This window comes from Triturus cristatus, chromosome 1_2 (assembly GCF_964204655.1).
Source record: "Triturus cristatus chromosome 1_2, aTriCri1.1, whole genome shotgun sequence".
Taxonomy (NCBI): domain Eukaryota; kingdom Metazoa; phylum Chordata; class Amphibia; order Caudata; family Salamandridae; genus Triturus; species Triturus cristatus.
In genome coordinates, this window is record NC_140580.1 from 588,610,577 (window position 1) to 588,637,974 (window position 27,398).

General features: G+C 47.3%; 1 protein-coding gene across 6 annotated transcripts in view; it reads right to left on the reverse strand.

The window, feature by feature from the left end:
* SH3PXD2A (SH3 and PX domains 2A) overlaps positions 1-27,398 on the reverse strand; it is an 822,832-nt gene that overhangs the window by 217,735 nt on the left and 577,699 nt on the right. For all 6 annotated transcript variants that reach the window (XM_085606748.1, XM_085606762.1, XM_085606734.1 and 3 more), the window contains one exon: positions 21,629-21,760. In XM_085606748.1, coding sequence (XP_085462874.1) covers positions 21,629-21,760 — 132 coding nt within the window. The remainder of the gene's footprint in view (positions 1-21,628; positions 21,761-27,398) is intronic.

Here is a 27,398-nt window from a genome sequence, read left to right on the forward strand (position 1 = left end):
AGTGGCATTGTGTAACAGGATGTATAGGTGTATGAGTACATATGATGAGTGAGTACATGTATGAGTGACTGTATAGGACTGTTGGTGAATGAGTGGATGTGTATGTGGATCTTAGAATTACTGAAGAGGTTGTTGTAACTGGTATTGGTATGTCCATTGTTTTGAAAATTTTTGTCTCTATTTTTTAATGTGTGTATCAAAGGTTATATTAGGGTGAGAGGAGGTCTGCCACTCTATCACAAGGATGATGTCATCAGTGATGTCATCAGTGATGTCATGAGTGATGTCACTGACCATGTCATGAGTGATGTAATATGTGACGTCATCAGCAGTGCATTGCGGGCGCGCGAGTTATAGTTAGCTAAACTAACTATAACGGGGGAATTTCAATGGTTTTGTACAAGTGAAAAGTCCAGCTAACTATAACACCCCTGAAACCTATGGTTTTTTCAGTGAATTTCTGAGGTTTTTTAAATGCTAATTCCTAACTATAACGTGCCTGAAACCTATGGTTTTTTCTGTGAATTTCAAAGGTTTTTTAAATGCTAATTTCTAACTATGCCTACAGAGATAGGACATGTGAAGAAAGAAGAAAAAATGCACAGAAAGAAACAAAATAAGTGCAGAAAGAAGCAACAGAAGTCCTCAAATACGAAGATAAGTGCAGGAAGAAGGATAACGTGCAAAAAGAACAAAAAGAAGAGCAGAAAGAAGCCTTGTTGCAAAATCATCCTGTACCCTCAACTTTTTCAGACGGATACTGGTGGTAACTGAGTCTGACTAACCAGTCCTAGAGCCAGTGCTATGTTAAAAGACACTTAGAATACAGTGAAAACACCTACATACACTAGGGAACATTATGCGTTGGGGTCCCCCTGTGATTAGCATGACCTCCTCTGTAAGCCCCTAGTATATAATAGGGCATGGGGATTAAAACTACCTCTTAAAACAGGCCACAGGGCGTTTTTGCACACGTTAACTCAGGCCCCGTCCCCTCCCTTCACCACTGTGTAAACACGCCCTGTGTCCGTTTTTAGTTGGGAGATTAAGTTCATTTGAATCCTGAGGGTCCCTAGGGTCCAACTAGCCCACTAGGTACCTCCAGTAAGTGCCACAGAGCTGCGTTGCAGAGAGGTGTAAAAAGTGGCACGGCCTGGACCACCTCTCTGCAATGCAGCTCAGTGGTGCTTACTGGAAGCACTTGGTGGGCTAGTTATCCCCCAGGGGCCCTCAGTATTGAAGGGAAATTATATTCCCAATTTAAAACGTGCCATAGTGCGTGTTTGCACACGTCACCTCAGGCCCCGTCCCCTCCCTTCACCACTGTGTAAACGCGCCCTGTGGATGTTCTAAGTTGAGAGATTAAGTCCCCTTGAATCCTAAGGGTCCCTAGGGTCAAAATAGACCACTAGGTACCTCCAGTAAGCGCCACAGAGCTGCGTTGCAGAGAGGTGTAAAAAGGGGCTTGGCCTCAGAACACCTGTCTGCAGCGCAGCTCCCTGGCGCATACTGGAGATGCCTGTTGGGGGCGCGTTTGCAGAGTGCTGCACGGAGGGGGCATGGCCTCCGGCACGATGCCAGTCTTTTAATTATTTTAATTTTTTAAGAAGGGGGGCTGTGTGGTTCCCCTTCTTATTCTAATTTATTGGCCCTGATGACCCCATCCCCCAGGGCCTGTCTCCCAATTATATTGTTTTGACCCCAATCCCCAGGGCCGGCCACTGTTTTTTATTATTTTTAAAAAACATATATTTATAGACACACCTAGGACATGCTGGACAAACCGAACGTACCTATCACCATGACTATTTGCGTGATATTCATTAAAAGGCGACTATGCATGCAATGAATCCACGTGGAATGTATTTACACCACTAGTGAAGCTCTGACATGTCTGATGCCCTACCGTGCCTAATCCCGGTAGACACCCTTGTCATTTATTTATACAAACATGGGTAGCTATTGACGGGCAAATTTAATACACATGCACACCAAGCCATTCAAAGGGGATTCGACAAAATTCGACCAAAACTATGCAAGAAACCCCCCTCACGGTTAATAAAACACACATCCACTGCCGGATGTGTAATACTTTTTATTTTACTCTCTGGAAAGGGGACGAACATCACTTGAGAGTCACAGCGCTCTCCTGACAGAGCCCAATGCTGTGTTACACCCACCATTGCCTGCCGAGTGCCACACACCTCTGTGTTGTATTCCACTAGCTAGTGCATATGCTATGACACTCTCTAGCCCATGTGCACTGTAACACCACCCCGTGAATATGTCATGCCACACTTGTCTTTGCACGGGTTATATTGCCCCATCTAACGTGCCTTCCTCGATGCCTATGTTATAACGCACAGTGCTATGCCATACATATTACAATCTGGGATCCATATCTTTGTCACAGTGCATATGCAACGTTACACTCCCCAGCACATATTTTATATTACAACTTTAGAGACTAGTTAGGTTACACAACACTGCCCTGTGCATATTACACTCCAAGGCGCATATCGCATAGCACGCGCTAGTGCCTGTGCTATCTCGCGCTCTCCAATTAATCTGTCATTGCGCACAATGTATTGCATATTATATTTCACGCCCGGTTCATCTTATATAACACTTTTGGTGCATAGTTCATACCATACACTATATCTAGTTTTCATTTTCAATCGTGCTCTCAGGACTATGTTCTATATAACACTGTGTTCACCTACCCTTTTCACGGGCATTAAATTTTGCGATAGGGGGTGGAGGGTCAGGGGGTGTTTCTGCCAAGTGAGCCCGGAGTCACAGTCACAGTCACAAACGTCCTCTTCTTCCTGAATAAAAGTGAGATTATGCTGCATACTTGTTCATATTTTAAGTAGTTCGCACAGACACACGTTTTAAAAACAATAAAGTTCCTAATACCCGCCTTCTCTGAACAGTTAGCTTGCTGCCCCATCCCCCTCCTCCCTATCCTCTGTTGTGTGAATCCATGGACTAGCCTCCTCCCTCCTGCCATGCATGGTCTGATGTGCTGCCACTGCCCTCAATTTAGTATGATGTACCAGTCCACTCCTCCTGCCCTCCATTGCCCAATTCTATGCCCCATCATTGACCTCCTGCTTAAACTCTGTGCTTAGCTTGCTGCCCCTATTCTCCTTCCCCCTGCCCTCCGATGTCTTTGTGCATGCCCCTGCTCCATCCTTTTTGCCCACCATGTCCCATGGACCTGCCACTCCTATCTACTCTGAGTGTTCTGTTGAGCTGCCACTCCCCTCCCACCTGCCTAGCATTGTCAGATGACTGTAACCTGTCCCTGCCACCTCCACCCTGCCTGTCCACATGCCATGCCCCTATCCTCTTCCTCCTGCCCTACATGGTCCATTGTACTGCCACACCCTTCTGCCCTCCCTGGTCTGTTGTGCTGCAACTGCTCCTCCTGCCTGCCCCGTGTGGTCTGTTGTGAGGCCCCTTCCCCTGAACGTTCTTGTCTGTGCACAGGTCCTGACCCTCCCTTCTATCCTCCATCGTCCTTTGTGCATGCCCCTGCACCCTCCTTCTTGCCCATCATAGCCATTGTGCTGCCACTAACCCTCCCACTTGCCATGCATGGTCTTCTGTGCTGCCATGGCCCCTCCCACCTTCCCTGTGTGGTCAGTTAGCTGCCCCTGACCCCCTCCCACCTTCCCTCCATGGTCTGTGTGTATGCCATCACAGTCTCACTGTTGCTCTTTATGGTGTGTCTTGCTTCTAGTGCCCATCCTGCCTGACCTCCATGCCTATCTTGCTGCTCCTGCCCTGCCCCCTTGCCCCCAGCCCTCTGTTTACATGTGCAGACCCCTACTCCCTCCCTCCTGGCTTGTCTGTTCCATTGTAATGCCCCTGATCCGTCCCTCCTGCCCTTTATGGTCTGTTATGCTGCAGTTTTCTCTCCTGTCTGTCCATTATGGTCAGCTAGCTACCATTGCCTCTTGCCCCTCTGTTCTCTGTTGTCCATGTGCATGGTCCTGTCCCCTCCCTCTTGCTTTCTATGGATTGTTGTGCTGCACTCCCGTCCTGCATGTCCTGTGTGGTGTATTGTGCTGCTGCAAACCCTGATGCCTGCCCTGCAGGGTCAGTTTGGTGCACCTCTCCATGTCCCTCCTGTCCTCTGTTATCCAAGTCCATGTCCCTATCCCATTTCCTTCCATGATCCAATGTACCATACTTGCGAACATTTTGAACTTGGTAAGAGGGAGATTTTGAAAAAAAACTGGGGTATTGATTTTCCCCTTTGAGTTACATTGAAAAAGAGGAGATTGTAGACAGGAGACAGATCAAATAAAGCCCATTTGAGCTTAAAAACATTGGACGTTTCCTGGCTGAATCGGGTCTGTTGGCATGTATGGTTGTACTACCATTGCCTCTTCCTTCTGCCCACAATGGTCTATTACATTGCCACAGCCTCTCTTGCAAGTCCTGTATTGTTGGTTTGTTGCCCCTGCCCCCCTTTCCACTGTCCTCCATAGTCTGTTGTGCTTCCACGGCCCTTCCTGCCTGCTCAGTGTGGTTAAATTGTTGCCTTTGCACCCTCCTACCTGCCTTCAATTTTCAGAGTCCGTGCCCCTGGCCTCTGCCTCTCAACAGTATCCTAATGAACAACTAGATTGCTAACATTCTATATGTATTACAAAAGTGTGGAACGCCTGACATCATCTTGATGTAATCAAAACTGTAATACCTAGAGCATTTCCTTTAGAAATTACATATATGAGAGGGTCTTATTGGCATCAAAATTATTGTTAGTGCTCTAAAAGACTAAAATAAGGACATATTTTCTGAGTTTTCAAATAGCGACAAAGCACTTTTAAATTATTTGTTATCTTTATGTTTTTTTATCCAGTTGACCACTTGATTAAATGTTGCACTTAGGGGAGAGGATGTGGTGTTACTTCCAGAACTGCAGACTTTGCAACTGGGGAACCAGGTTGAAGTTTCTGCTTCAGCTCGACATTCTGTGATTCTGGTCAAATCACTTAGTCTCCCCATGTCTACAACCAAAATGAATTTGTTCTTGTGTGATGTAACCAATGCTCATGTAAAGCACTCCAATACCTGACAAGTCTGCACTATATAACACTGCAAAAACACAAAATAATAAGTGTTTTGCACACTTCTGTCATTGGGCTATATTTGGGCTACATCTGGGTGATTTTGGGCTATATTTGGGCTCTTTTGTCTCCGGTGGCCATCTTGGGAGATTTATTTGTTATGAAGTTTCCTAATTTCCTCATGTACTGCAGTCTCCTCAGTAGGAAATGCTTTCAGTTTTTTACTTTGATTCCATCATGAAGGTATTCAGATATGTCACACATTTGCCATAAATTCTGAATGTTAGCACTCTAGTTGCTCATTAGATCACTGTAGTAAAACTACTGTTCACCATGGAAGTTTGCTCCTGGTATTAAAAGTGCATGTTTCAGTCTGCATGTCAGAATATTTTAATGAAATAGAAGAGGATTTGAGAAGTCACTCAAAATGTGCCCTCATTTTCTTTCTTCAGCATTAATCATAATTTCTATGGCAAAATGAACCCCCTCGTGTTCCTTTTTAAATTAAATGTTTTAAGTGTTACCAGTTTATTCCAATCAAGATGGCTTCAGGTGTGCCATACTTTTGTCATAATGAAGACAGTAAGCGCTCTAGTTGTTTTTAAGAACATTCTGGGACATTCTGTCATTGGGCTATACTTGGGCTACATCTGGGTGATATTTGGGCTACATTTGGGCTCTTTTGTCTCTGGTGGCCATCTTGGGTGACTTATTTGTTATGAAGTTTCCTAATTTCCTCATTTACTGCAGTCTCCTCAGTAGGAAATACTTTCAGTTTTTTACTTTGATTCCATCAAGAAGGCATTCAGATGTGTCACACATTTGCCATAAATTCAGAATGTTAGCACTCTTTTTGCTCATTAGATCACTGTAGTAAAGCTACTGCTCACCAGGGAAAACTGCTGCTGGTATTGAAAGTGCATGTTTCAGTCTGCATGTCAGAATTTTTTAATGAAATAGAAGAGGATTTGAGAAGTCACTCAAAATGTGCCCTAATTTTTCTTTCTGCAGCACTAATCATACTTTTTATGGAAAAATGAACCCCCTCATTTTGTTCCTTTTTAAATTAAATGTTTTAAGAGTTACCACTTTAATCCAAGCAAGATGGCTTCAGGTGTGCCATAAGTTTATCATAAGTAGGACTGTTAGCGCTCTAGTAGTTCTTTGGAACACTCTGGGAAGCTGCAGTAGAACACAAAGGAATCAACTGACAGTCTCTGCCCTTGTTGGATGTACATGTTTTACTGAGAATGTCAGACTTCATTCTCACATGACTGAGAAAGATAATGTGAATTTACAGAAAATAAGCTCTCAGTCTAGCTTATAGATCACCTTCCAAACCTCTGTGGTAAAAGCATGAGAAAATATTTTTCTCTCAATCATGATATCCCAGCAGAAGGCTTTTTCACATGGTGAAATCACCTTAGAACATACCACAATTCCTAAAATGAGTATGGTACCATCAACAAATGATTTATAATGTAACTAAAGTCTTAAAACCTCTCTATTAACTGCAATGATTTTTAATGAGGTGCTATCATGTATATTGGTCCCAAGATGGCTGCCAACAATTCTTGGATGAAGTGCTGACAGCCAATCAGATCTCAGGATGAGATGTGTGGTTAGGCTCCGCCCACATATATATATGCTTTTAAATGCTATTTTCTCAGGAAATACTGAACAGATTTACACCAGACCTGCAAAAGGCACTTCCTTGACCTTATGGCTACCTCTCTGCCAAATTTCAAGTAATTCTGTTCAGCCGTTCGGGCTGTAGCTGTGTCTAAAGGTCCTATGGAAAAATGCATGGGGAAAACGCGTTTTGGGACCCCCCTTTTTTCTCGGCCCCTGCTTGACGAATCACCCCGAGACTTTCAGGGTAGGAGCTGAACGGAGCGCCCCATTAGTTTTGAAAATTTCGCGAGGATTAGTCAACCGGCGCCAAAGTTATTCAAAATAGAATTTTGAGATTTCCTATGGAAACTAGGTTGTAACCATAACTATCTACTGGCGACCGCCAGTAGATAATATACACACACACACTGAAAAAAACACAGGTTTCAGGGACGTTATAGTTAGGCTGACATTTCACTCGTACAAAACCAGAGAAATTCAGCCGTTATAGTTACTCTTGTGGCCACGCAATGCCCTGCTGATGACGTCACATATTACATCACTCATGACATGGTCAGTGACATCACTGATGACATCATCCAGTGACTGTTTCTAAAAGGTTTAAGAATGATATATATCTATCTATATATATATATACACATACACACACACCAAGGTTCATTGAAGAATGAGTGGGTGTATGAGCGTCTGAATGGATGATTTAGTGGGTGCGTGACTGACTGTATAAGTGAGTGATTAAACGTGTCTTAGTGAATGCATGGGTGAATGACTAATCTGTGTGAATGTCTATCAGTCTGTCAGTAGGTGTGTAAGTGGCTGCATGGGTTGGTGAGTAGCCATCAGCTGTATGGGTTGATGATTGGTTGACTGAGCACCTGTATAAGAGCCTGAGTGTCTGTATGGGGGGTGACTCCGTGCATGGATGTGTGAGTGGGTGATTCACTGGGTTTATGGGTTCATGAGTGTGTCAGGGAGGGGATGTATGGGTAAGTGAGTGTGCGCATGGCTGTGTTGGTGAATAAATGGATGTCTCACTGGTATATGTGTGAGTAACTACATATGTGAAAGGCAGTATATGTGAGTGTTGAGTATATAAGTGACTATGTGAGAGTGAGTGATTGCAAGAGTGGCTGTATGGATGAGTGTGTGCTTGTGTCAGTGATTGTATGAGAGAGTAAGTATGTGTTAGTATCTGTATGAATAAGTGAGGTGGTGTGTGTATAACTTTATAGGTGAGTAAATGGCAGTGTGATTGATTCTTTGGGTGACTGACTAGGTGTATGAGTAACTATGGGTGAGTGGCGTATGTGAGTGCATATATCAGTGGCTCTATTGATGTGTGACTGCGTGTATGAGTGACTATGGATGAGTGAATAGATGTGTGTGGACCTATGAATCAGAGAGTGGGTATATACTTACTGGTATTGGTGTGCCTATGGTTTCGAGAATGGTAGTCTATATTTTAGAGTGGGTGTATGAAAGGTTATATAAGGGTGTGAGCAGGTGCATCAAATATTAAGTGGATGATGTCATCAGAGATGTCATTTGAGATGTCATCAGTGATGCCACTGACCATGTCATGAGTGATGTAATATGTGACGTCATCAGCAGTGCATTGCAGGGGCGCGAGTTATAGTTAGCTCATCTAACTATAAAGGGCTGAATTTCTCTGGTTTTGTATGAGTGAACTGTCAGCTTAACTATAACGTCACTGAAACCTGTGGGTTTTTCAGTGAATTTGTAAGGTTTTTTAAATGCTAATTACTAACTATAATGTCCCTGAAACCTTTGTTTTTTCAATGAATTCAGAAAGGAGGAGAGTACCTGCTAAACACACTGTGCACAACACCTAGCACACAAACAATTAGTATAGCGCTCAGTTGGAGGAACCAAGACTCTTTTGCCTGAAGTTAAAAACTGATAAAAAATACATTTTGTGTCTTCAGTGGAGAAGACATCAATCTTGTTTAACGCTTCCTTCCTGTGGAGCCCTCATGACAATTTGGGGAAAGAATATTTCTAGATAAAGTAAGCATGGAAATACCTGTGCAGCTCCTTTTGTTATTCAGTATAGATCTCTTTTCAAGATGGAGCACGTGAAATACACCGCTAGCAGAAGTCTCTGCCACAATGAAACGGCCAAGACCTGGAATGACCTCCTCCTGCACCTCAGAGCCTCACCATCACTCCAGCAATTCAGGAAGGACCTCAAGACATGGATGTTCAACCTGTCAAGAATTCCTGTCATACAAGGGAAACACGCCCTTATGTAAACAGGAGAGCTGTTACATAACTCAAGGGAAACACGCCCTTATGTAAACAGGAGAGCTGTTACATAACTCAAGGGAAACACGCCCTTATGTAAACAGGAGAGCTGTTACATAACTCAAGGGAAACACGCCCTTATGTAAACAGGAGAGCTGTTACATAACTCAAGGAAAACACGCCCTATAAAGGGAGGAACCGGGAGGTACAAGGCTGTCGGATATTGTGTTTACACCGACGTACCTGCTTCGTGAAGAGCAGTGTTCCGGAGTGGTGCTCCAGTAAGGCAAGAACGGAGGTAGGTCGAGTCGTTACTCCCTGGGCCGTGTCTTGCCCCATCGTCACCTGTGAAGGACCCGGAAGCTCTACCGGTCAACCATTGAGCTTCGCTTTTTGACTCGGCTGAGTCCAAGCGCAGTGGCGCTTTTGCTGGTTGGAGTCGTAACTCCCAGCCCGACCAGAGACACAGGGACTGCCAGCTGTAACGCACACCAGGAGGTGTTTGCCGCGTTACAGACTCGGAAGTCCACAGGATCGATCGAGCGGCTGCTCTCGGTTCAGTCTTCTTGCTTGTGATTGGGGTATCGGTGACGCATCACCAGGAGGTGACTCCGCGTCCCGGTGCAGTCTGAGGAAGAGGTTGAGCGGCTGCTCCCTTCAGGTAGAGACCCCGGCTGGGTGTTTCCCTGACTCCTCGATTCTCCCCAACACTCTTCGTGCCCCTCACAGCCTACCGATTGGCATTGTCGGCCATTTCATTTCTGCCCTCTGTTGGCATACGCCGGGATCGGCGTATATGCAGAGGACGGTTAGGACCATCCGTGCTGTGGGCTGGTAACGTACTTAGCCTGGAGGATTCCAGTGACTATAACTTTTGTTTGTTCTTTGTATTTTATTTGCCTTCATTAAAAGAACTAACCCTTCACAAGTGGTTGCGTCCTCATTGTCGTGTCTGTTAAACGATCCTGAGACGTTCAGGGCGTTACAAAATATCTGACCTTAATAACACTAACTGTCTCCCGGTCGATAACAGACATGGCAACACTTGATGATGTGCTGGCTGCTTTAGCGGCCATGCAAGTTGAAGTGGCTGCCTCTAGGCAAGAAACAGCCGATGTAAAAGCCAGACTGGATGCTATCCAATTGGACCCGCTCACGCCCAGCACCTCCCTCACGAACCAGACCCCTGCGGTAGTAGTGGAAATGCCGGTAGCCATCCCCTTGGCAACACCAGAGAGGTACAGTGGGGATCCTAACACCGTGCAGGTATTCCTCACACAAGTGGCGCTACATTTATCGTGCAAACCAAAGGCGTTCCCCACGAGTCAGGCTTGTGTGGCTTTCCTTATATCCTATTTGGCTGGAAACGCGGCACAATGGGCCGTACCTCTGGTGAGCAGGGACGACCCCCTCTTATGTGATTGGGGTGCTTTTCGCGAGGAATTCCTGAAGGTATTCGACAGAAGGGCTGACTCGTACACGGCGGACCGTGAAATGCTTGAGTTGAGACAGGGATCCAACGACCTGGTGCAGTATCTCAACGCGTTCCGAAGGCTGGTTGCGGAAACCAAGTGGCCTGTTGCTAAACAGACGGCGCTCTTCCATCAAGGGCTGTGCGATGAGCTCAAGGACGCCGTGGCTCATATTGACCCTCAACCCAAGACATGTGAGGGCCTTATCAACCTGGTATTACGGCTGGAACATAGGCTAAGTGAAAGAAAGGGGGATCATGGGAGAAAAGGAAAATCCCTTCCATCCTATGTGACGGTGGGAAGTCCTGAAACTTCCACCGCATCCAAGGGAGAACCCATGGACATCAGCGCAATACGAGCGAGCCTCACAGCCACGGAGAAAGAGTCACGCCGTAAACAAGGATTGTGCCTATATTGTGGCAAAAAAGGCCACTATGTACGTGAATGCCCTGCCAAACCGAAGACGTCACGTTATCGGGCCAACCGGTCGGTAACAGCCGTGGTGGACATACCGGCGGAAAACTAGAGGACTCCAAGACCAGAGAAGGGGCATCTCGGAGTCACTCATCCATCCCTTCATTTTCCAACTCGGTCACTAAGGGACAACGACACCTGTTTATCACGGTGCACGTGGGAGTGCATGACCAGTGGATACCCGTTGTGGCCATGGTGGATTCAGGGGCCACTGGCATGTTTATGGACCACAACGAGGCATGCAGGCTAGGGCTAGTGCTTCTTCCCAAAGCAGTACCCGAAGACGTCTATGCGGTAGACGGAAGGCGATTGGTGACGGGGCCCATCGGACAGCACACGGGGGTCCTTCCGATGAGATATGGGAGGAACCATTTGGAACAAATCGATTTTAACATCATCCGAGCGCCCCAATATGGCGTCATATTGGGATTGCCGTGGCTACAGAAACACAACCCCTTTGTGGATTGGCCAACACATCGCATCGAAATGACGTCACCGTATTGCATCCTGCATTGTGGAATAAGAACGGAATCCCTTGACGCAGATGAGAGCGGGAGTCAGACGGTGGCTACAGCGGCAGAAAAAGATGTGGCTCTCCCCCAGGCTTATCACAGTTTTGAGGATGTATTTGATGAGGTGAAGGCGGAAGTGCTACCACCACATAGACAGTTTGACTGCCAGATCGACCTGGTGCCAGGGGCCAGCGTTCCCAGCGGCAGGCTGTATGCCCTGACGGAGCCTGAAAACGTGCATCTCCGGGGGTACCTGGATAAACTCCTCAGGCTAGGATTCATCCGCCCGTCCAAGTCTCCGGCCGCCTCGCCACTCTTCTTCATCCCGAAGGCTAATGGGGAGCTGAGAGCCTGTGTGGACTTTAGGGCATTGAATGCGATAACCATAAAAAATCGGTACCCCTTGCCTCTCATCAGTGTACTTCTGGAACAGGTCAAGAAAGCTCGTATCTACACCAAGTTGGATTTGAAAGGGGCATACCATCTGGTGCGCATGAGGGACGGAGACGAGTGGAAGACCGCCTTTAAGACCAGGTTCGGCCTTTTTGAGTACCTCGTCATGCCGTTCGGTCTGTGCAACGCCCCGGCAGCCTTTCAGTACTTTTTGAATGAGGTATTCAGAGAGGAGTTGGATATCTACGTGGTCGTCTATATCGACGGCATCCTCATCTATTCGTCCAGTGTGGAGGAGCACGTACACCACGTCAAGGCTGTGCTCCAAAAGCTGAGGGAAAACATGCTGTTTTGTAAACTCAGCAAGTGTGACTTCCACGTCACATCCGTGGAATTCCTCGGAGTGATGCTGAGTCCAGAGGGACAGGAGATGGCAGAACGAAAGATCAAGGCGGTGAAAGAATGGCCGGTGCCCCAAAGCGTGAAGGACGTCCAAAGTTTCATTGGCTTCGCCAACTTTTACAGGCGGTTTATAGATGGATTTTCAGGAGTGGTGGCCCCAATCACACAGCTACTGAGGAAGTCCAAGGAGTTTGTCTGGTCCCCTGAAGCGAACAAAGCCTTTGAGGCCCTGAAAAGCGCCTTTGGTAAGGCGCCGGTGTTGGCTCACCCCGATCCGGATCTCCCCTACGTGGTGGAAGCGGACGCGTCGGATGTGGCGCTGGGGGCTATCTTGTCCCAACGCAACCACGACACAGGGGTGCTTCATCCCGTTGCGTACATGTCCCGCAAACTCAACGACGCCGAACGCAACTACCATATTGCGGAGAAGGAGCTTCTCGCAATCAAGGACGCCTTCACCGAATGGAGGCATTGGTTGATGGGGGCAAGACATGTGGTATCGGTGTACACGGACCATCGGAACCTACAGTTCATGACGGCCACTAGACACCTTTCTCCCAGGCAGCTGCGGTGGATGATCTTCTTTGCGGGGTTCAACTTCCGCATCACATATCGGCCGGGGACGGAAAACCGGAAGGCGGACGCCCTGTCCCGTCAATCTGCAGTTAAGGAACCATTGCCTGCAACCGAGCGTTCCATCATTTCCCCGAGGATGGTATTGGGGGTTATCCAACCGGATACTTTCCTGAGGGGAATAAAGAGAGGGATCAGGTCATTCGCATGGCGGAGGTGGCTCCTCAGTCACAGAGAATGGCAGCTGAAGGACGGGATACCCCTGAAGGGCAGGTGCCTATTGATACCCACGCCTAGGCTAAGGAAACAAGCATTCATCTGGTGCCATGACTCTCCATGCGCAGGTCATTTGGGCTTTGAAAAAACGGTGGCTAGCATGGGACGGCATTTCTGGTGGCCAACCATGAGAGTGGATGTCAGGAGGTGGGGACAGGAGTGTCCTACGTGTGCTACCATGAAGGCCGACCATGGCCGAACCCAAGGGCTCTTACATCCACTTCCGACCCCGGATAGACCATGGGATAGCATATCACTGGACTTCGTGGTGGGCCTACCGGTAGACCAGGGGATGACGGCAATACTGGTGGTGGTGGATTACTTGACGAAAATGGGGCACTTCATCCCCTGCAAGAGAGTCCCTACGGCCGGGGAATTGGCGTCACTACTCCTAAAGAATGTGGTACGACTGCATGGATTACCTGGGGTGATCGTGTCGGACCGGGGGTCGCAGTTTACTGCGCAATTCTGGAAGACTTGGTGCACTGCGCTGCATGTTAAGACCGCCCTGTCCACCAGCTACCACCCTCAAACGGACGGCCAAACCGAGCGCCTGAACCAAACGCTCAAACAGTATCTGCGATGTTTTGTGGACCAGGGCAGGGAAGAATGGGTCGACTTGCTATGGGTTGCAGAGATAGCCTATAACAACGCCACTCACAGCTCCACACAGTCATCTCCGTTCTATAGCAACTATAGCCAACATCCCAGGTTCTTGCCATTTCTACATCCGTTCAGAGAGGACAGGATTCCCGCCACAGCGGACAGGGTGGCACACATAAAAGACACGTTGATGCGCTCAAGGGCTGTCCTAATAGAGGCCAAGAGAAGATACAAGGCTGCGGCAGATAGGAAGAGAAGGCCCGGGCCACTGTACCGCACTGGAGACTACGTCTGGATATCCACAAGAAACATGAGGTTTCGAAAGAACAGTGTGTTCCATCCCAAGTACATGGGCCCCTATCGAATTACCAAGTGTATGGGTCCCGTGAACGTGAAGGTGTGCTTGCCCCAGTCATTGCGGATACACCCTGTCTTTCATGTATCATTGCTCAAACCAGCACCCTCCAAGCCGTCTGGGACACCTAGGCCGGTATGCGTGGAGTCGGAGGTGGAGTATGAAGTGTCGGGCATACGGGCGTCCAAATGGCGCAGGGGGAAGCTGTGGTACCTGGTTGCGTGGAAAGGCTATGGCCCGGAGGAGCATTCATGGGAACCGGCTGAAGGGGTTCATGCTCCGCGCTTGGTCTCCTTGTTCCATCGGCGTTTTCCTGCCAGCGCTGGACCCGTGGGGAGCCGCTGAGAGGGAGGATGTACTGTCAAGAATTCCTGTCATACAAGGGAAACACGCCCTTATGTAAACAGGAGAGCTGTTACATAACTCAAGGGAAACACGCCCTTATGTAAACAGGAGAGCTGTTACATAACTCAAGGGAAACACGCCCTTATGTAAACAGGAGAGCTGTTACATAACTCAAGGAAAACACGCCCTATAAAGGGAGGAACCGGGAGGTACAAGGCTGTCGGATATTGTGTTTACACCGACGTACCTGCTTCGTGAAGAGCAGTGTTCCGGAGTGGTGCTCCAGTAAGGCAAGAACGGAGGTAGGTCGAGTCGTTACTCCCTGGGCCGTGTCTTGCCCCATCGTCACCTGTGAAGGACCCGGAAGCTCTACCGGTCAACCATTGGGCTTCGCTTTTTGACTCGGCTGAGTCCAAGCGCAGTGGCGCTTTTGCTGGTTGGAGTCGTAACTCCCAGCCCGACCAGAGACACAGGGACTGCCAGCTGTAACGCACACCAGGAGGTGTTTGCCGCGTTACAGACTCGGAAGTCCACAGGATCGATCGAGCGGCTGCTCTCGGTTCAGTCTTCTTGCTTGTGATTGGGGTATCGGTGACGCATCACCAGGAGGTGACTCCGCGTCCCGGTGCAGTCTGAGGAAGAGGTTGAGCGGCTGCTCCCTTCAGGTAGAGACCCCGGCTGGGTGTTTCCCTGACTCCTCGATTCTCCCCAACACTCTTCGTGCCCCTCACAGCCTACCGATTGGCATTGTCGGCCATTTCATTTCTGCCCTCTGTTGGCATACGCCGGGATCGGCGTATATGCAGAGGACGGTTAGGACCATCCGTGCTGTGGGCTGGTAACGTACTTAGCCTGGAGGATTCCAGTGACTATAACTTTTGTTTGTTCTTTGTATTTTATTTGCCTTCATTAAAAGAACTAACCCTTCACAAGTGGTTGCGTCCTCATTGTCGTGTCTGTTAAACGATCCTGAGACGTTCAGGGCGTTACACAACCGATAGGAGAACAGGCAGTTTTATCAGACAGTGCCAGGAGAAACCCTCACGAGTGAAGCAGCGGCGCTCTACAAATCCTGATTGATTGATTGAAAATTGAGGAATACATGTGCGACTCAGTGGTGACAGCGAACTAAGTCTTGAATTGAGGAATACATGTGCGACTCAGTGGTGACAGCGAACTAAGTCTTGCACTTCCAATGTCACTCATTTAGCTTTTTAGTGAAATGTTCTCATGGAGAGCTCAGCATCTGAAACAGGTTGGTGACTGGTATCATGCGGATATCATGAGGTCCAGTATTGTCTATATTGAAGATGTGGAGATTCGATTCACTATCAAAAACCGAGAGCTGTGGGTGTAGTGGCAGGCGTTTGGTCTGGTAAACAAAGTGCCAGCCATAGGGTTATGTCATTTGGGTTACAGCATGGTTGAATCTTACAAATTATTGGAAAGGGTAGAGTGATGAAAGCTTTTTCTTGCCAGACACCTAGGTAAACGCATGTGTTCTCTTGATCATAGAGAGTGAGAAAAAGTTTTTTTTTTCACAATGGATCCTGATAATGCAATTGAGCAGAGATTGATAAATTTCCTCCAGGTATGAGGTGACACACTGTAGCTCTCTTAAACAACAGCATGGGTTGATTAAACAAAAAGATGAAGAAAACAAATTCCTTTAAGGTAACTGAAGCTCAGTGGGGCGCAGTGAGGGGTCGGGGGGTACACTTGGAAAAGTAGTGGGGCTTCGCCAAGCAAAGGATCCCCTGCAAAGGGTTGCAAGTGACAACACAACTTTGCTGGACACAAGTTGCCAACTTTCAACAACAATAGCCAGATGTTTGACCTACACATACCATATCTTTTTTCCAGAAAGTAACAATGGCAAAAATATCAGATAGTTTATGTGAGTGACCAATGAAGACAACTAGACCTCATTTCGACCTGGAAGGGTAAGGGACTCTGTCTACCTTGCAAACCAAGTAAGCAAGGAATATAGGAATTTTCATGAGTTTCCAAGCCTGAACAGGAAATTGGAAAATCCTACAGGAAGCAATATTGTAAAAGCACCAGAAGGAATTAAAAATGTTAGCCTAAATTTGAACGAAACTTGAACTCCAGGATTGTCTCATGAAAACCAAATTCAGGAATTACTAGTTTGGAATTAAAGCAAGAAAGATGCAAGAGGTTCCCCAGATGATTTTTCTAATTTGTCTCTCAGTTTTGCTTGAAAACATCTAAGCACTTAAGAAGAATTTGGATATTTGTTTTGGCTGACAGCAGGATGGAAAATATGGCAGCTAGGGATGGCATGTTATGGGGGATGATGTGCCAAGATGGCCAACAAGCTTCTGCAGAAAGTTCCATATGTTAAATACTTCTCCACATGGAAGAATATTCATATTGTGGGGATCAGGGAAGAGTATGTCAATCATGATAACCAACTCCCGCTTTCATTTTAATAGTTTGATAACCTACGCTATCAGTTTGATAACAAGTCATTCGACTTGATAAATGTTGCCAAGCCATATTTTATGAATGTCAGCAAAAGCCCCGACAAGGCTGAAGTATTGTTATACAAACGTTTTACATATTTAATCCCATTATTAGTGCTTGAGATATTACATTTTGTAACACTGTTATGTCCTACCTTCCTCCATCTTTGGAAACGTATAGTCCGCTGTTCGGCACACTGAAGACCTTGGTCATTACAGATATGGCCCATTGGCGTACCAACAAAGACATCACTTTTCTTGAACACTCAGATTTTCCTCACAAACTAGTGTGTTTATGGTTTGCCATGGCACTGAACCAGCCTTTCTTTTGCAGGGAACTACACGGTTTGCCTCATTTTTTGAAGTCAGTGTCTCCAAGTTCTGTGTTATACTTTTACATACATCAGGTGAGGGGGATCAACCTCTGCCTGTTTCAGGGCACCCTTTAAAATACACTCTGCACTGAAAGTAAAATATTGTAATTTCCATTTAAGTTTCTTATGTTCAGTACATAGTTCTTACAGCTTTTCTGTGAGTTGAACTTTTGCTGCAATTAAATCATCATGGGGGTTAGAATAGATTCCCAACACTGAAGAAAGGCTAATGGGCTATGAAGGGTCAGCATACTTAAACCCACCTTCTGGGTGTGGTTGTTGCTGAGCACCTGATGCGGTGAGGACATAGATTATTTTACGTGCGATTCTCATTACCTCCGAGTGAGTTCAGATGATGAGATTAAGGCAGCCCCCGTTCACAAGACAACATACAGGTCTCATACAGAATCAGCTAGATCACTTGTCAGCCTCAAAACCCATCAATGGCCAAAGGCTTGGAGCGACAAGTGACAAAAACAAGGAGGGAAAAAAAGTCTTAGTGACCGAAGGTCATAGTTTCCATGAAGGTCACGAGAGTGCCTTTCTTGAGCGCCAATGACTCACCTGTATTCTTTGCTCTGGTGAAAATGGGGATATCTGGAAGCCTCTTTACAGTTTCCAACGTGCTGTATCTGCCTCCTGCTCCTCTGCCAGGAAGGCCTCCAGTTTAACATCCTCCTCCCACGATAAACAGTAAAGAGAGAATGTTGTGCAGGAGTCATTTGGAGCGTTATAGTTCCAGCTGTTCCAGAACATTACTCGGGGTCAATGCAAGGAATTACCTGCCCTACAGGAAAGCCATTGTGCTGCCCAGAATCCCCAGCAGTGTGCTGCTTCTGGGGGCCCCAATTCAGGGGTCTGTTGGTTCACTGGGTGGTCAGCCACGACACTGCCTGGCATTTGAATTGGTTGCAGCAAAAGTAACATACAGATATTTGGGTGAGGCCTATCACTCTATCCAGCCTGCTCATTCCTCCCACTTCACAAGTCTTCTCTGTTCTAGACACAAAAGATTATTTAACTTTTGTTTTTGGTATGACCGATCTAAATCAAAAAAATGTCTGAATGCTGGGCAGACCGAATGGAATTTTCAGGCGTGTGTGCTTCACTTTTCCTTCCTCACAGTCTTAATTGCAACCTTATCAAAAGCAGCACTTTCACAACAAAACTGTTTCCGGGTCTCCTCCATTTTTTAAAAAAACATAAAATCACAGATCCTGATACTATCAAAGGGGTGGGGCTGATAACATAGTTTATCGCCTCGCTTCTCGGTACCAATAGTTGTTAAAGGGTTCAAATAAGTTCTTCAAAGTTTGGAAGCAGCTGGGGGTGTGCAAACATCTGGCGAAGGCAACCTAAAGTCTCCAGTGACTGAGTGAGCCCAGAACGCTCCATGTCGGTGGGATTGCGTGTCACGCGCCTGCTCTCTGTCAGGTCCGCGCCCGGAGAAGGGTTTGCTTTGGCGGGGGTTGATAAATGCATCCAAACGCTGCTCGGGGGGCGGGCAGGGCCTCTTGACCGCGGCCCAGAGCTTGGCTTCCCCCCCTCAGTGGGAGTGGCCACGTTGCGAGGCGGTCAGGCGGGGCCGCTGGTTTTGGCTGCTCTGAGGGAAAGTTCAGCATCAAGTTGGGAAGGCAGGGGATTCATAAAACAAACATGACTTCTTTCCTAGAGATGTGTTCACTAGTGTTAAACCAACGACTAAACAGTGCATAAGAGTAAAAACGAAAAAAGAATCTTAAATAAACTAAGTTCCAAGTGCATTATCACACTACAAAACATGTAGCAACAATGCAAAAATCTGCTGAGCGTGAGTGTACTTTCAACTTCAGTGCGATTCCGGTATGGGGCTCAGCATATGCGGTAAAGTTCCTAACAGGCACAAGTCTGCACATGTGAACACCTGCAGGCTTTCCATATTCCCCAAGGACGATGCCTCAGTGTGCTGGTTGTGCAATGAATACGCTGCACAGCTGGCTGCCTCATGTATACATGTGTACACTCCTAACTGGCGCCCTTAGGGGAAACTGCTTTAAAGAGTCATTGGATCACCAGGCCCTGGTGCTTGTCACGACATGTTAGAAAATAGCACGGTAACAAGAGGGTATGCGTTTACAGAACCATCCTCTTGTCCCCAAAAAATACTGCGAAAAATATCAAAAACAAAAACAAAATATAGCCGTGGCCAAGATTACACGTACAGTCAGCGGAGTAGGCCAAAAAAACATCTCTCACATACAGACAATTGGACAATTTCCCATCGCATTGTAATTGGTTTTATATAGCACTTGGTACACCTAACGAGGGGTTGAAGCGCTTTACAGCATGAAGCACGTGAGTTCTGGTTACCCAAGTCTCCCTCGTCCCCCCAGCACTCATGAGTCATGTTTATCCAAGGCACCCTCTTCCCTCCTCAACACGATTAAGGTTTATCCCAAGCAGGCAAACTTCAGGCCCTACCCGAGGGCGCATATATGCATTGCCCCCTGACGGTAACTATGAAAGGGCTCGTCCGTATCCCCTCCAAACAATGCTCAGACCTGAATAATTTCCAGAATGCACGCACCACCAAGAGCAGTGTGCAAACTTTCTTCAAAAACAAGGTCGTTTTGTACAAATGAGGTTGTTTTTGCGCATCCAGCCATGAGAAGATGGTCTAAAAGAGACAGATGGAATCTGAATGGAACAGAGAAAGCAGAGGCAAGAATAGAGGCAAGGCCCGCTGTGAGAGATGTAAGGCCTGCAGTGAGAGAGGTAAGGCCTGCAGTGAGAGAGGTAAGGCCTGCAGTGAAAGAGGTAAGGCCTGCTGTGAGAGAGGTAAGGCCTGCTGTGAGAGAGGTAAGGCCTGCTGTGAGAGATGTAAGGCCTGCTGTGAGAGAGGTAAGGCCTGCTGTGAGAGAGGTAAGGCCTGCTGTGAGAGAGGTAAGGGCTGGAGTCAGATCCGAAGTGTTTTATAGGCAACTACATAATTACAATTTTCAACTACAGTATCTCTCCCAAAACCTAAAAATATGCAAATACGTGTCCAAATATCAAAATGGAAACTTGCAGAGTCAACACCCAGTGACATTTGTGTTAATGAATCATGCGGGGGTGGGGCTTGAACAGTGTGGGGTGCTGCTGGGGTTGCTAATGGTTCTAGGGCTCTGCACATCTCTGCTTCTGAACGCATTTTGCAATAGGAATAACACAGACCACAGCTGGTATGCAGGAGCATCAGCGGTGTGTCCCTCACACAGGACAGAAAGCCCACAATGTTGATACGGGTTAGGTTAGAAAAGATGATATTTTGCTGATCACCTATATTCAGCCTCCAGGTATCAAGGACATCTTAAGACATTGAGGGCCCTGGGCCAAATGAATTTTAAGGGCCCCTGTTCAGAACAGCTTTGAATTTATGTTCTCATTTCAACTTTCATGCCAGCTTTGGCCATGTCCCTGAAATTACACAGAGACACTCATCCAAATACTGAATGTGTTTACATCTAAAATTCAGGGCTGGTGAGGTGTGTTTTCAGTATTGTAACTCAGCAGCAGTACACTAATTTTACTACAAATCTATGTGACACTGTCACATTTCTAACATGCAAGGTCATGTTTCGATCTAAAAACCTTTTTTGTAATGGATGCGGCATAAAACAGTAACAAAATTTCTCTGCAAAATATCTGAAACAGACTCTACACAACACCCACATTAAAAGATAAATTAAAGTAAAACGGTATTTAAAACAATCTGTTTAAGAATGATTAAAGGTCATCTGGGCGAGAAACTGCAGAACAGAGCTGTATGGGGGGGGGGGGGGGTTGAAAGGCTGGAGCCCAGGGCCAGAGCCCACATTGCCCATGTTTTGAAACGTCTCTGCCAGCTATAGAAAACAGTTGTTAGGCCTGGTTTGCAAACAAGGCCACAGGGGTGTATACCACAGTAAGCAACATCCCAGAAAGGATGCATTGTCAGACGCGCAAAAGAATAAGAATGCAAACTCAAAGCCAAAATCAATACACCATCAACAACACAATTTCGTCATTTTTGTTTTTCACCATTAACTGTCTCGTTTCACCAATGTGGATATCACTTTTATATGCACATTAACAAACGTGTATATGTATAAATGCGTATACCAATGCAAAAGACGTTCTTGTGCTGTATTTATACAATATAGTACATTAAAATACACATTTATGGGGGACATTCTTCTAGTAGAAGGAAACATTTTGGCCTCAATCCCAAACCAACAAGGGGAGACTTCGAACTCCTCAGCCAGCAGCCGAGCACAGTACCAGATGGGGCTAATGCACAGCTCCTGGAGGGGAGGGAGAGGAAAGAACAAAAACAGACGTGGGGAGGGCAGGAAAGGACTAGCCAGAAACGGCCTTACCGCTCTCGTTCTTCTCGACCACGTCCACCACCTCGCCGGCCTGCAGGCTGATCTCGGAGTTCTCCTGCTTGGCATAGTTGGAGACCACCACGTATTGCTCCAGGATCATGGGGTCAGAGTTGGGGTCCGAACCTGGGGATGGAAGAAAGCAAGCGGTCAGCCAGCTGCCGGACATCGCTCCCTTGGGGTGACCTCGGTGCACCCGACTCATGGTTGGCCGCCTCGTCGCCCGCGCCGAGCCAATCAGAAGCCAACGTGAGCTCGCTGCATCTCCGCAAGTGGCCGGCCATATAGCAGCAGCCTCTCCTGGGCCCCAGCAGAGCGGCGCAGAGGGACATTGGGAGGCGAGGGGCGCGCGGCACCGGGAACTAGTCACAAGGGTTCATGGTGGGCTCCCACATGACTGCCACCATCCAGGTCCAAGGGAGCGCGCCAAGACGTGCATGCGTGACACAACCCCCGGCCGGCCCAAAGAGAAAGTAAAGAGTTGCCCTCGCTGAGGCAGAACTCCTTCTCCTCTCCTTAGGGCTCGAGCTGGAACTCAAAGGGGTCTGTGCAGGCCAATCGCATGCGCCTGCTCGCCAGCCCTTAAATAGAAACACATGAGGAGAGCGCGCGGGGAGGGGCGAGGAGCAAAGGGAGGCATGGATGGAGAAGAGTGCTGGGAGCTAGGGGAGCGTGTTTACTTGAGCAAAAGGAGAAAAAAAAGCCCTCTTGACAGATTTTTACTAATACAGCATTAGCCTCTTCCAAGAGCCTGGTGTTCCCCCTAAAGATCTGTTTCTGAAAATTTTAAATGGAAACGGCGCACACAGGCCGGTCCAAGCCCAAGGTTTCCAACTGCCACCCCCCAGCTGGCCATTCCGGTCATTCCCCGAAGTGGCAGTTTGCCCTTAGACTGCATGTGGCGCGCGCTCTGTCACAGATGGGGATTGGCGCTGGCGGAGCCAACTGTCGCGTGCCGAGGACTCCAGGCTACCTTTCACTATCGCGTGCACAATGGGGCGATGCAGGGCCCGCGCTTCACAGAACAATGCCCTGAGTGCAAAGCCAGTCATTCACGTTGCACAGACGAGTATTATTAACGCGCCACCATGGCCACCACAGGAACGTGCATCCCACAGAGTGCAGTGCTACCCTCTGGAACAAGCTCCGCACAGGCCCCCCCACCCCCCGCCCCACATACCCCTCAATCACACTCTTAACTCCCAGGTCTCGTGACTCCTCAGCGAGGAGCTGGCACGGAGTTGTTATGATTCTGTTGTGGTGACAGGAAGAGATGAATGTGTCTCAGTTTTGTCAAAAGACCTCAGAATGTATTTGTTTAGGATTTTCCTTGCAGGGGCTGGTCTCATGACTGCTTTTCTTGGTTTTGAATTAACCAGGAGCGTAGTTTCCATTGGTGCGGCAGGTGCAGTGGCACCGAGGCTCATTCAGTTGGGACTACTGCAATTATTTACAATCCAAACAGCAGCTAAAAGTGGGGTGTGGGTAGGGACATTTCCTGCTTTGCATTAGAGCCCCTGACAAACTGGCTACTCTATTGGAACTAACTGACCTAAAATGAAATCTTGGCTTCCCGTTCCAGAAAGATATGATCCTGGGCAAGCCACTCAACCTCCGTGTCCCACTTCTGTTTGCATGGTCAGTATTTGTACACTTTGCTCTCCTGCTGTACCATTTGCACCGACATTTGCACTTCTGCCCGATATGCATAAACAGCTATTTACTGAATGATGTGTGAACATTGAAGTTTGCTGCAAGGGTGAACAGGTTCAAAGGTATTGATTACACGGTGGTCGATCTATAGATATGCTGGCAAAAAACGATATTGCATCAGTACCAAACTGTGTAATTTGGACCCAGTAGTTCTTCGAAACAACTTACGTTCTGATTTTAGCGCGATATAATCAACGTTCTTTACTAAAGAAGCAATAACAGGAGACGACCAGATTATGGCAAGCGAAAGAAAGCTAGACTCACAGACGTTGGTTGTTTTCTTAACGTTACCAGCTATGTTCCTTTAACAAATTTACCATGCACTGGCACAAGAAAGCGAAAAGGATGGGGTAAAGTTTGCGCATATTAGGCAAAACCTATGTTGATATTCTAGCTGGGTCAATAAATACTCAGACGTAACTTCACACCGGGCTTGATACTCAAAATCAATAGCTTTTTGTAATCACTGAGACCCCAACTCAGCACTTTAAACAATATATTTAAAAAAACTGAATATAGAAGTTAATAGTTCCTCAATAAAAGTGTTGGCGCCATATCTTGGCGCTAATATTTGCTAAGGGTTAGAGTGTTTCAAGAAAGAAACACACCAGGTTTTGTGTTTACATCCTGGCAGCCCCGCCGGCCTCCATCACCGCTGAAGCCTCCTCGGCGGTAGGTTGGCGGTCACTTATTCATCAAACAATCTTCCCACACAACTCGACCTTCGGTTATACACAGAACCAGGCGCACCACAGCCTCACACATGAACACAGAGATTCCTTTCTGCTTACTCTTCACCCCTCCCCCATCCTCAGATGAGTCCTGTCGATCACCCAGGAGGAATCACCGGTCATGTTCTGAACCTTACTTCCTTGCCAATGTGTACTCTCCTGGACCTTTTATAACGCCTCTATCTATTACAAGCTGCATTTATCATTTGAGCAACTTGTGATGCCGGTAAACACTGGTAGCACGGAGTGAGGTATTAGCAATTGCCAGGTGCACTAATAGCGCATCATGCCTAGTTAGTGAGGTTGGAACGAGGGCTAGGGTACGGTATCAAAGATTGGACCCAGTGCTTAATTTGTAAGTGCCAGGGCCCTCCTCAGAAGGTCACTTTAGCTCGCACCACCAATTGCCCCTGCCAGCGCTGCCAATAACCTTACAAACACAACAACGGATCATCACACTCCTACAAGTGTGACAGTTTAGACTATTGCAGCCCCCAAAGTTATAAAAATGGTTTGGGCAGCGGGTATTAGTAATTTTTAATGTTTAGTGAATTAATAAACAACTACTGTTGTGCTCAACTCCCGGTGTTGACAATGAAGTGGAGGTGCCGGATCAAATTAAGCACTTATTGGACCCCGACTACCTTATGTTTTGCCACTTTCTGAACATTTCTGCTTGGGCAAATAGCGCATGTTTTTCCGGGCTAAATGTGCTCAAGAAAGGAAACGTGTAGAGGTGTGCTAACTGCGCACATCTCACCACCACGATTTTTGCATAAACTTTAATTTGCACCCAAACAAGAATTTGTAGGGCATTTATTATGAGGCCTTATGGTCAACTTGCTCAAAACACATACTGAACATAAGAAAACATTTAGTGCACTGTTGTCTACCCCTCCCAGGAGACACAGTGCATCCCTATTAGTGCACCTCGCCGCCCTGCTGCACTTATACTATACATGGCTTCAGCCCCTTACCTAATTTTTTAAAGGATATTTTAACTTTCTAAAGACGAGACGTATGATTTTTTTTTTTTGTAAAACCGTTTTTATTGCAGAACAATAATAGCAGCAGCATACATTATTACTTTGCCTGCATCACTGGTACCAATGCCATAGATCCTGTGGCCATTCAGACAACCGTACACAGCTCATGAGCCCACATCCCGGAGGCCGGGCAGCGATGGTTAGGGATCATCAGACTGAACTGTAGTGCGAGCTTTACGTTTGCTGTTGATAAGGTAGGGCGACTACGTTCTGCTTTAGAGTTTTCCCCCCCCTCCCTGTTCCCTGCCCCCAACACTGCCCCTCCCCCATCCCATTCCCCGGTCCCCTCCCTCCCTCCCCACCTCCCGTGCTTACTCCCGCAACTGCGACTTTTCCCGGCTCTTGCTTGTGATCTGGGTGCTATTCAGAAGTACAAAGCTATTCACTGTGTTTGTGTGGCTGGATTGCTCCGGGGGGCCTCTTCGGGCTCGGACGGCGTCTCGTCCTCCTCTAGCATACTATCTCGCAGGGCTTGCACCAGTCCTTCCCATGCCGCGGCCGCCTCTAGCGCCCTGTCATCAGCCTTGCGGGTTGCCAATTGGTATCGAAGCGTGCTTTCGCTCGCCGCCCATTTCTGTAGCTCCTTGGCCCACCTCCCGTGCGTGGGGCCCGCTTTTGACTTCCAGAGTCTCGTCACCTCCCGTTTAGCTAATAGGAGGCCCATGTCAATGAATCTACTGGTATTTTTGTTCTTGGGTGTGTGAGGAAACCAGTGAAGACGAGATGTATGATGACCCAAACAAAAAGTCCACACAGCAATCTCCACTTTACTCATTTCAGCCTCCACTCTCAAACTGGCCTTAGCCCCCAATCATGACCATAGCAAACTGTCCCAGCAACGCTATTGACCCTACTGCAATGGTCGGACCATAGTGAAAGCCAGTTCTCCGAAACAGCATCAGCGATGACTGGCCAACAAGCCCACTCAACATCACTTTCAAACACTCATCTGTCAAGAACTGGCACTCCCATCACTGAGGAATGCTCCAGAGCACCCAAACAAGCAGCCAAACTGCACATCTCTTCTGAAAAAGAGAGGCAGGCGTCCTGATACTCTGTTGTCACTGGTCCTCTGTGGCCATGCTGACGGGGTTTGTTCCTCTTGGCATCAGCTTGCTGTGTTCAATAAAAGACCCCCAACAATGTATCCATTCGCCCATGCATGTGTCTGTCAGTGTGAAGGGATGGGTTTGAGTGTTTGCGCAAGTGTAGGGCCAATTACAAGCAACGTGCCAAATAACAGCGTTTACAAAACAAGGAGTGCTCCAGCGGCAAAATAATTTTTCTGAAGCGCTGAAATAGCTTGAACTTTTCCAGTGAGAGATATTCTGCAAAGGAGTTGTAAACCTTCTTCTTACCCCTCTGGTCACGGTCTATAGCACATGTCCCTTTCCTCCTGCCTGCTTCAGTTTCCTTAATCTATAGGCACGGCATGAATAACTTCAGTATCCTGCCTCTGTCCAGTCATGCAATGTTTTACCCAAAACGTTTTACAATGTTTGTGGTAATAGATCGAATGCTCTTCAGACATTTTTTATTTATTTTATCGTCCTTAAGGATGAAGACACAAGGTCAAAATGGGAACAGAAACAGTCCCAGGAAATAACAAAAAACACTGACACCCTTTTTTTTTTTGTTTGCAGAGTTTTATACACTGCTTAATTTGTAAAATATTAAGTGCCGGGGCTCAAAGTTTTGCTCAGAAGCCGCCACCAGCACTGCAGAATGTTGTGGTGGCAAAGACCAAGCCCGGGTAGGCTTGTGCGCCTTTCATGCACATTTAACCCATCACCAGACCCTCCGTGCCCCTCTCTCTCACTCTTGCACATTCTATGTTGTCTCTGCTTCCACCCTTTGTCACTGTTCCATCTTTTTCTTTCTCACCCCTTTTGTGTTTTTCTCTCTCTTGTCTTGGGTCTAAGTGTGATAGGAACAATAAGTGCTAGTGACCAAAAATAAGTGCTGGTGGCCCCACCTGCAGCCACCGGCTCAAAGTAAGCACTGATTTTACTTTACGGTTCACATCCAGAGGCATGGCATGGATTCTAGTGGTCCCTGGTCAAACAAGAAAAATGGGTCCTTGCAGAGCCAGCAGGTGATGGCGGGAGACAGGTGGTCCCAAGTGGGCTGGTATTGTAAATAAGGGGTGTGGGCTGGTATTGTAAATAAGGGGTGTGGGCTGGTATTGTAAATAAGGGGTGTTTCCTTTGCCACTGACTGACCATCCTTGTAACTCTTAATATGAGCACAGTGATAGGATGGTTCCATTCAGTA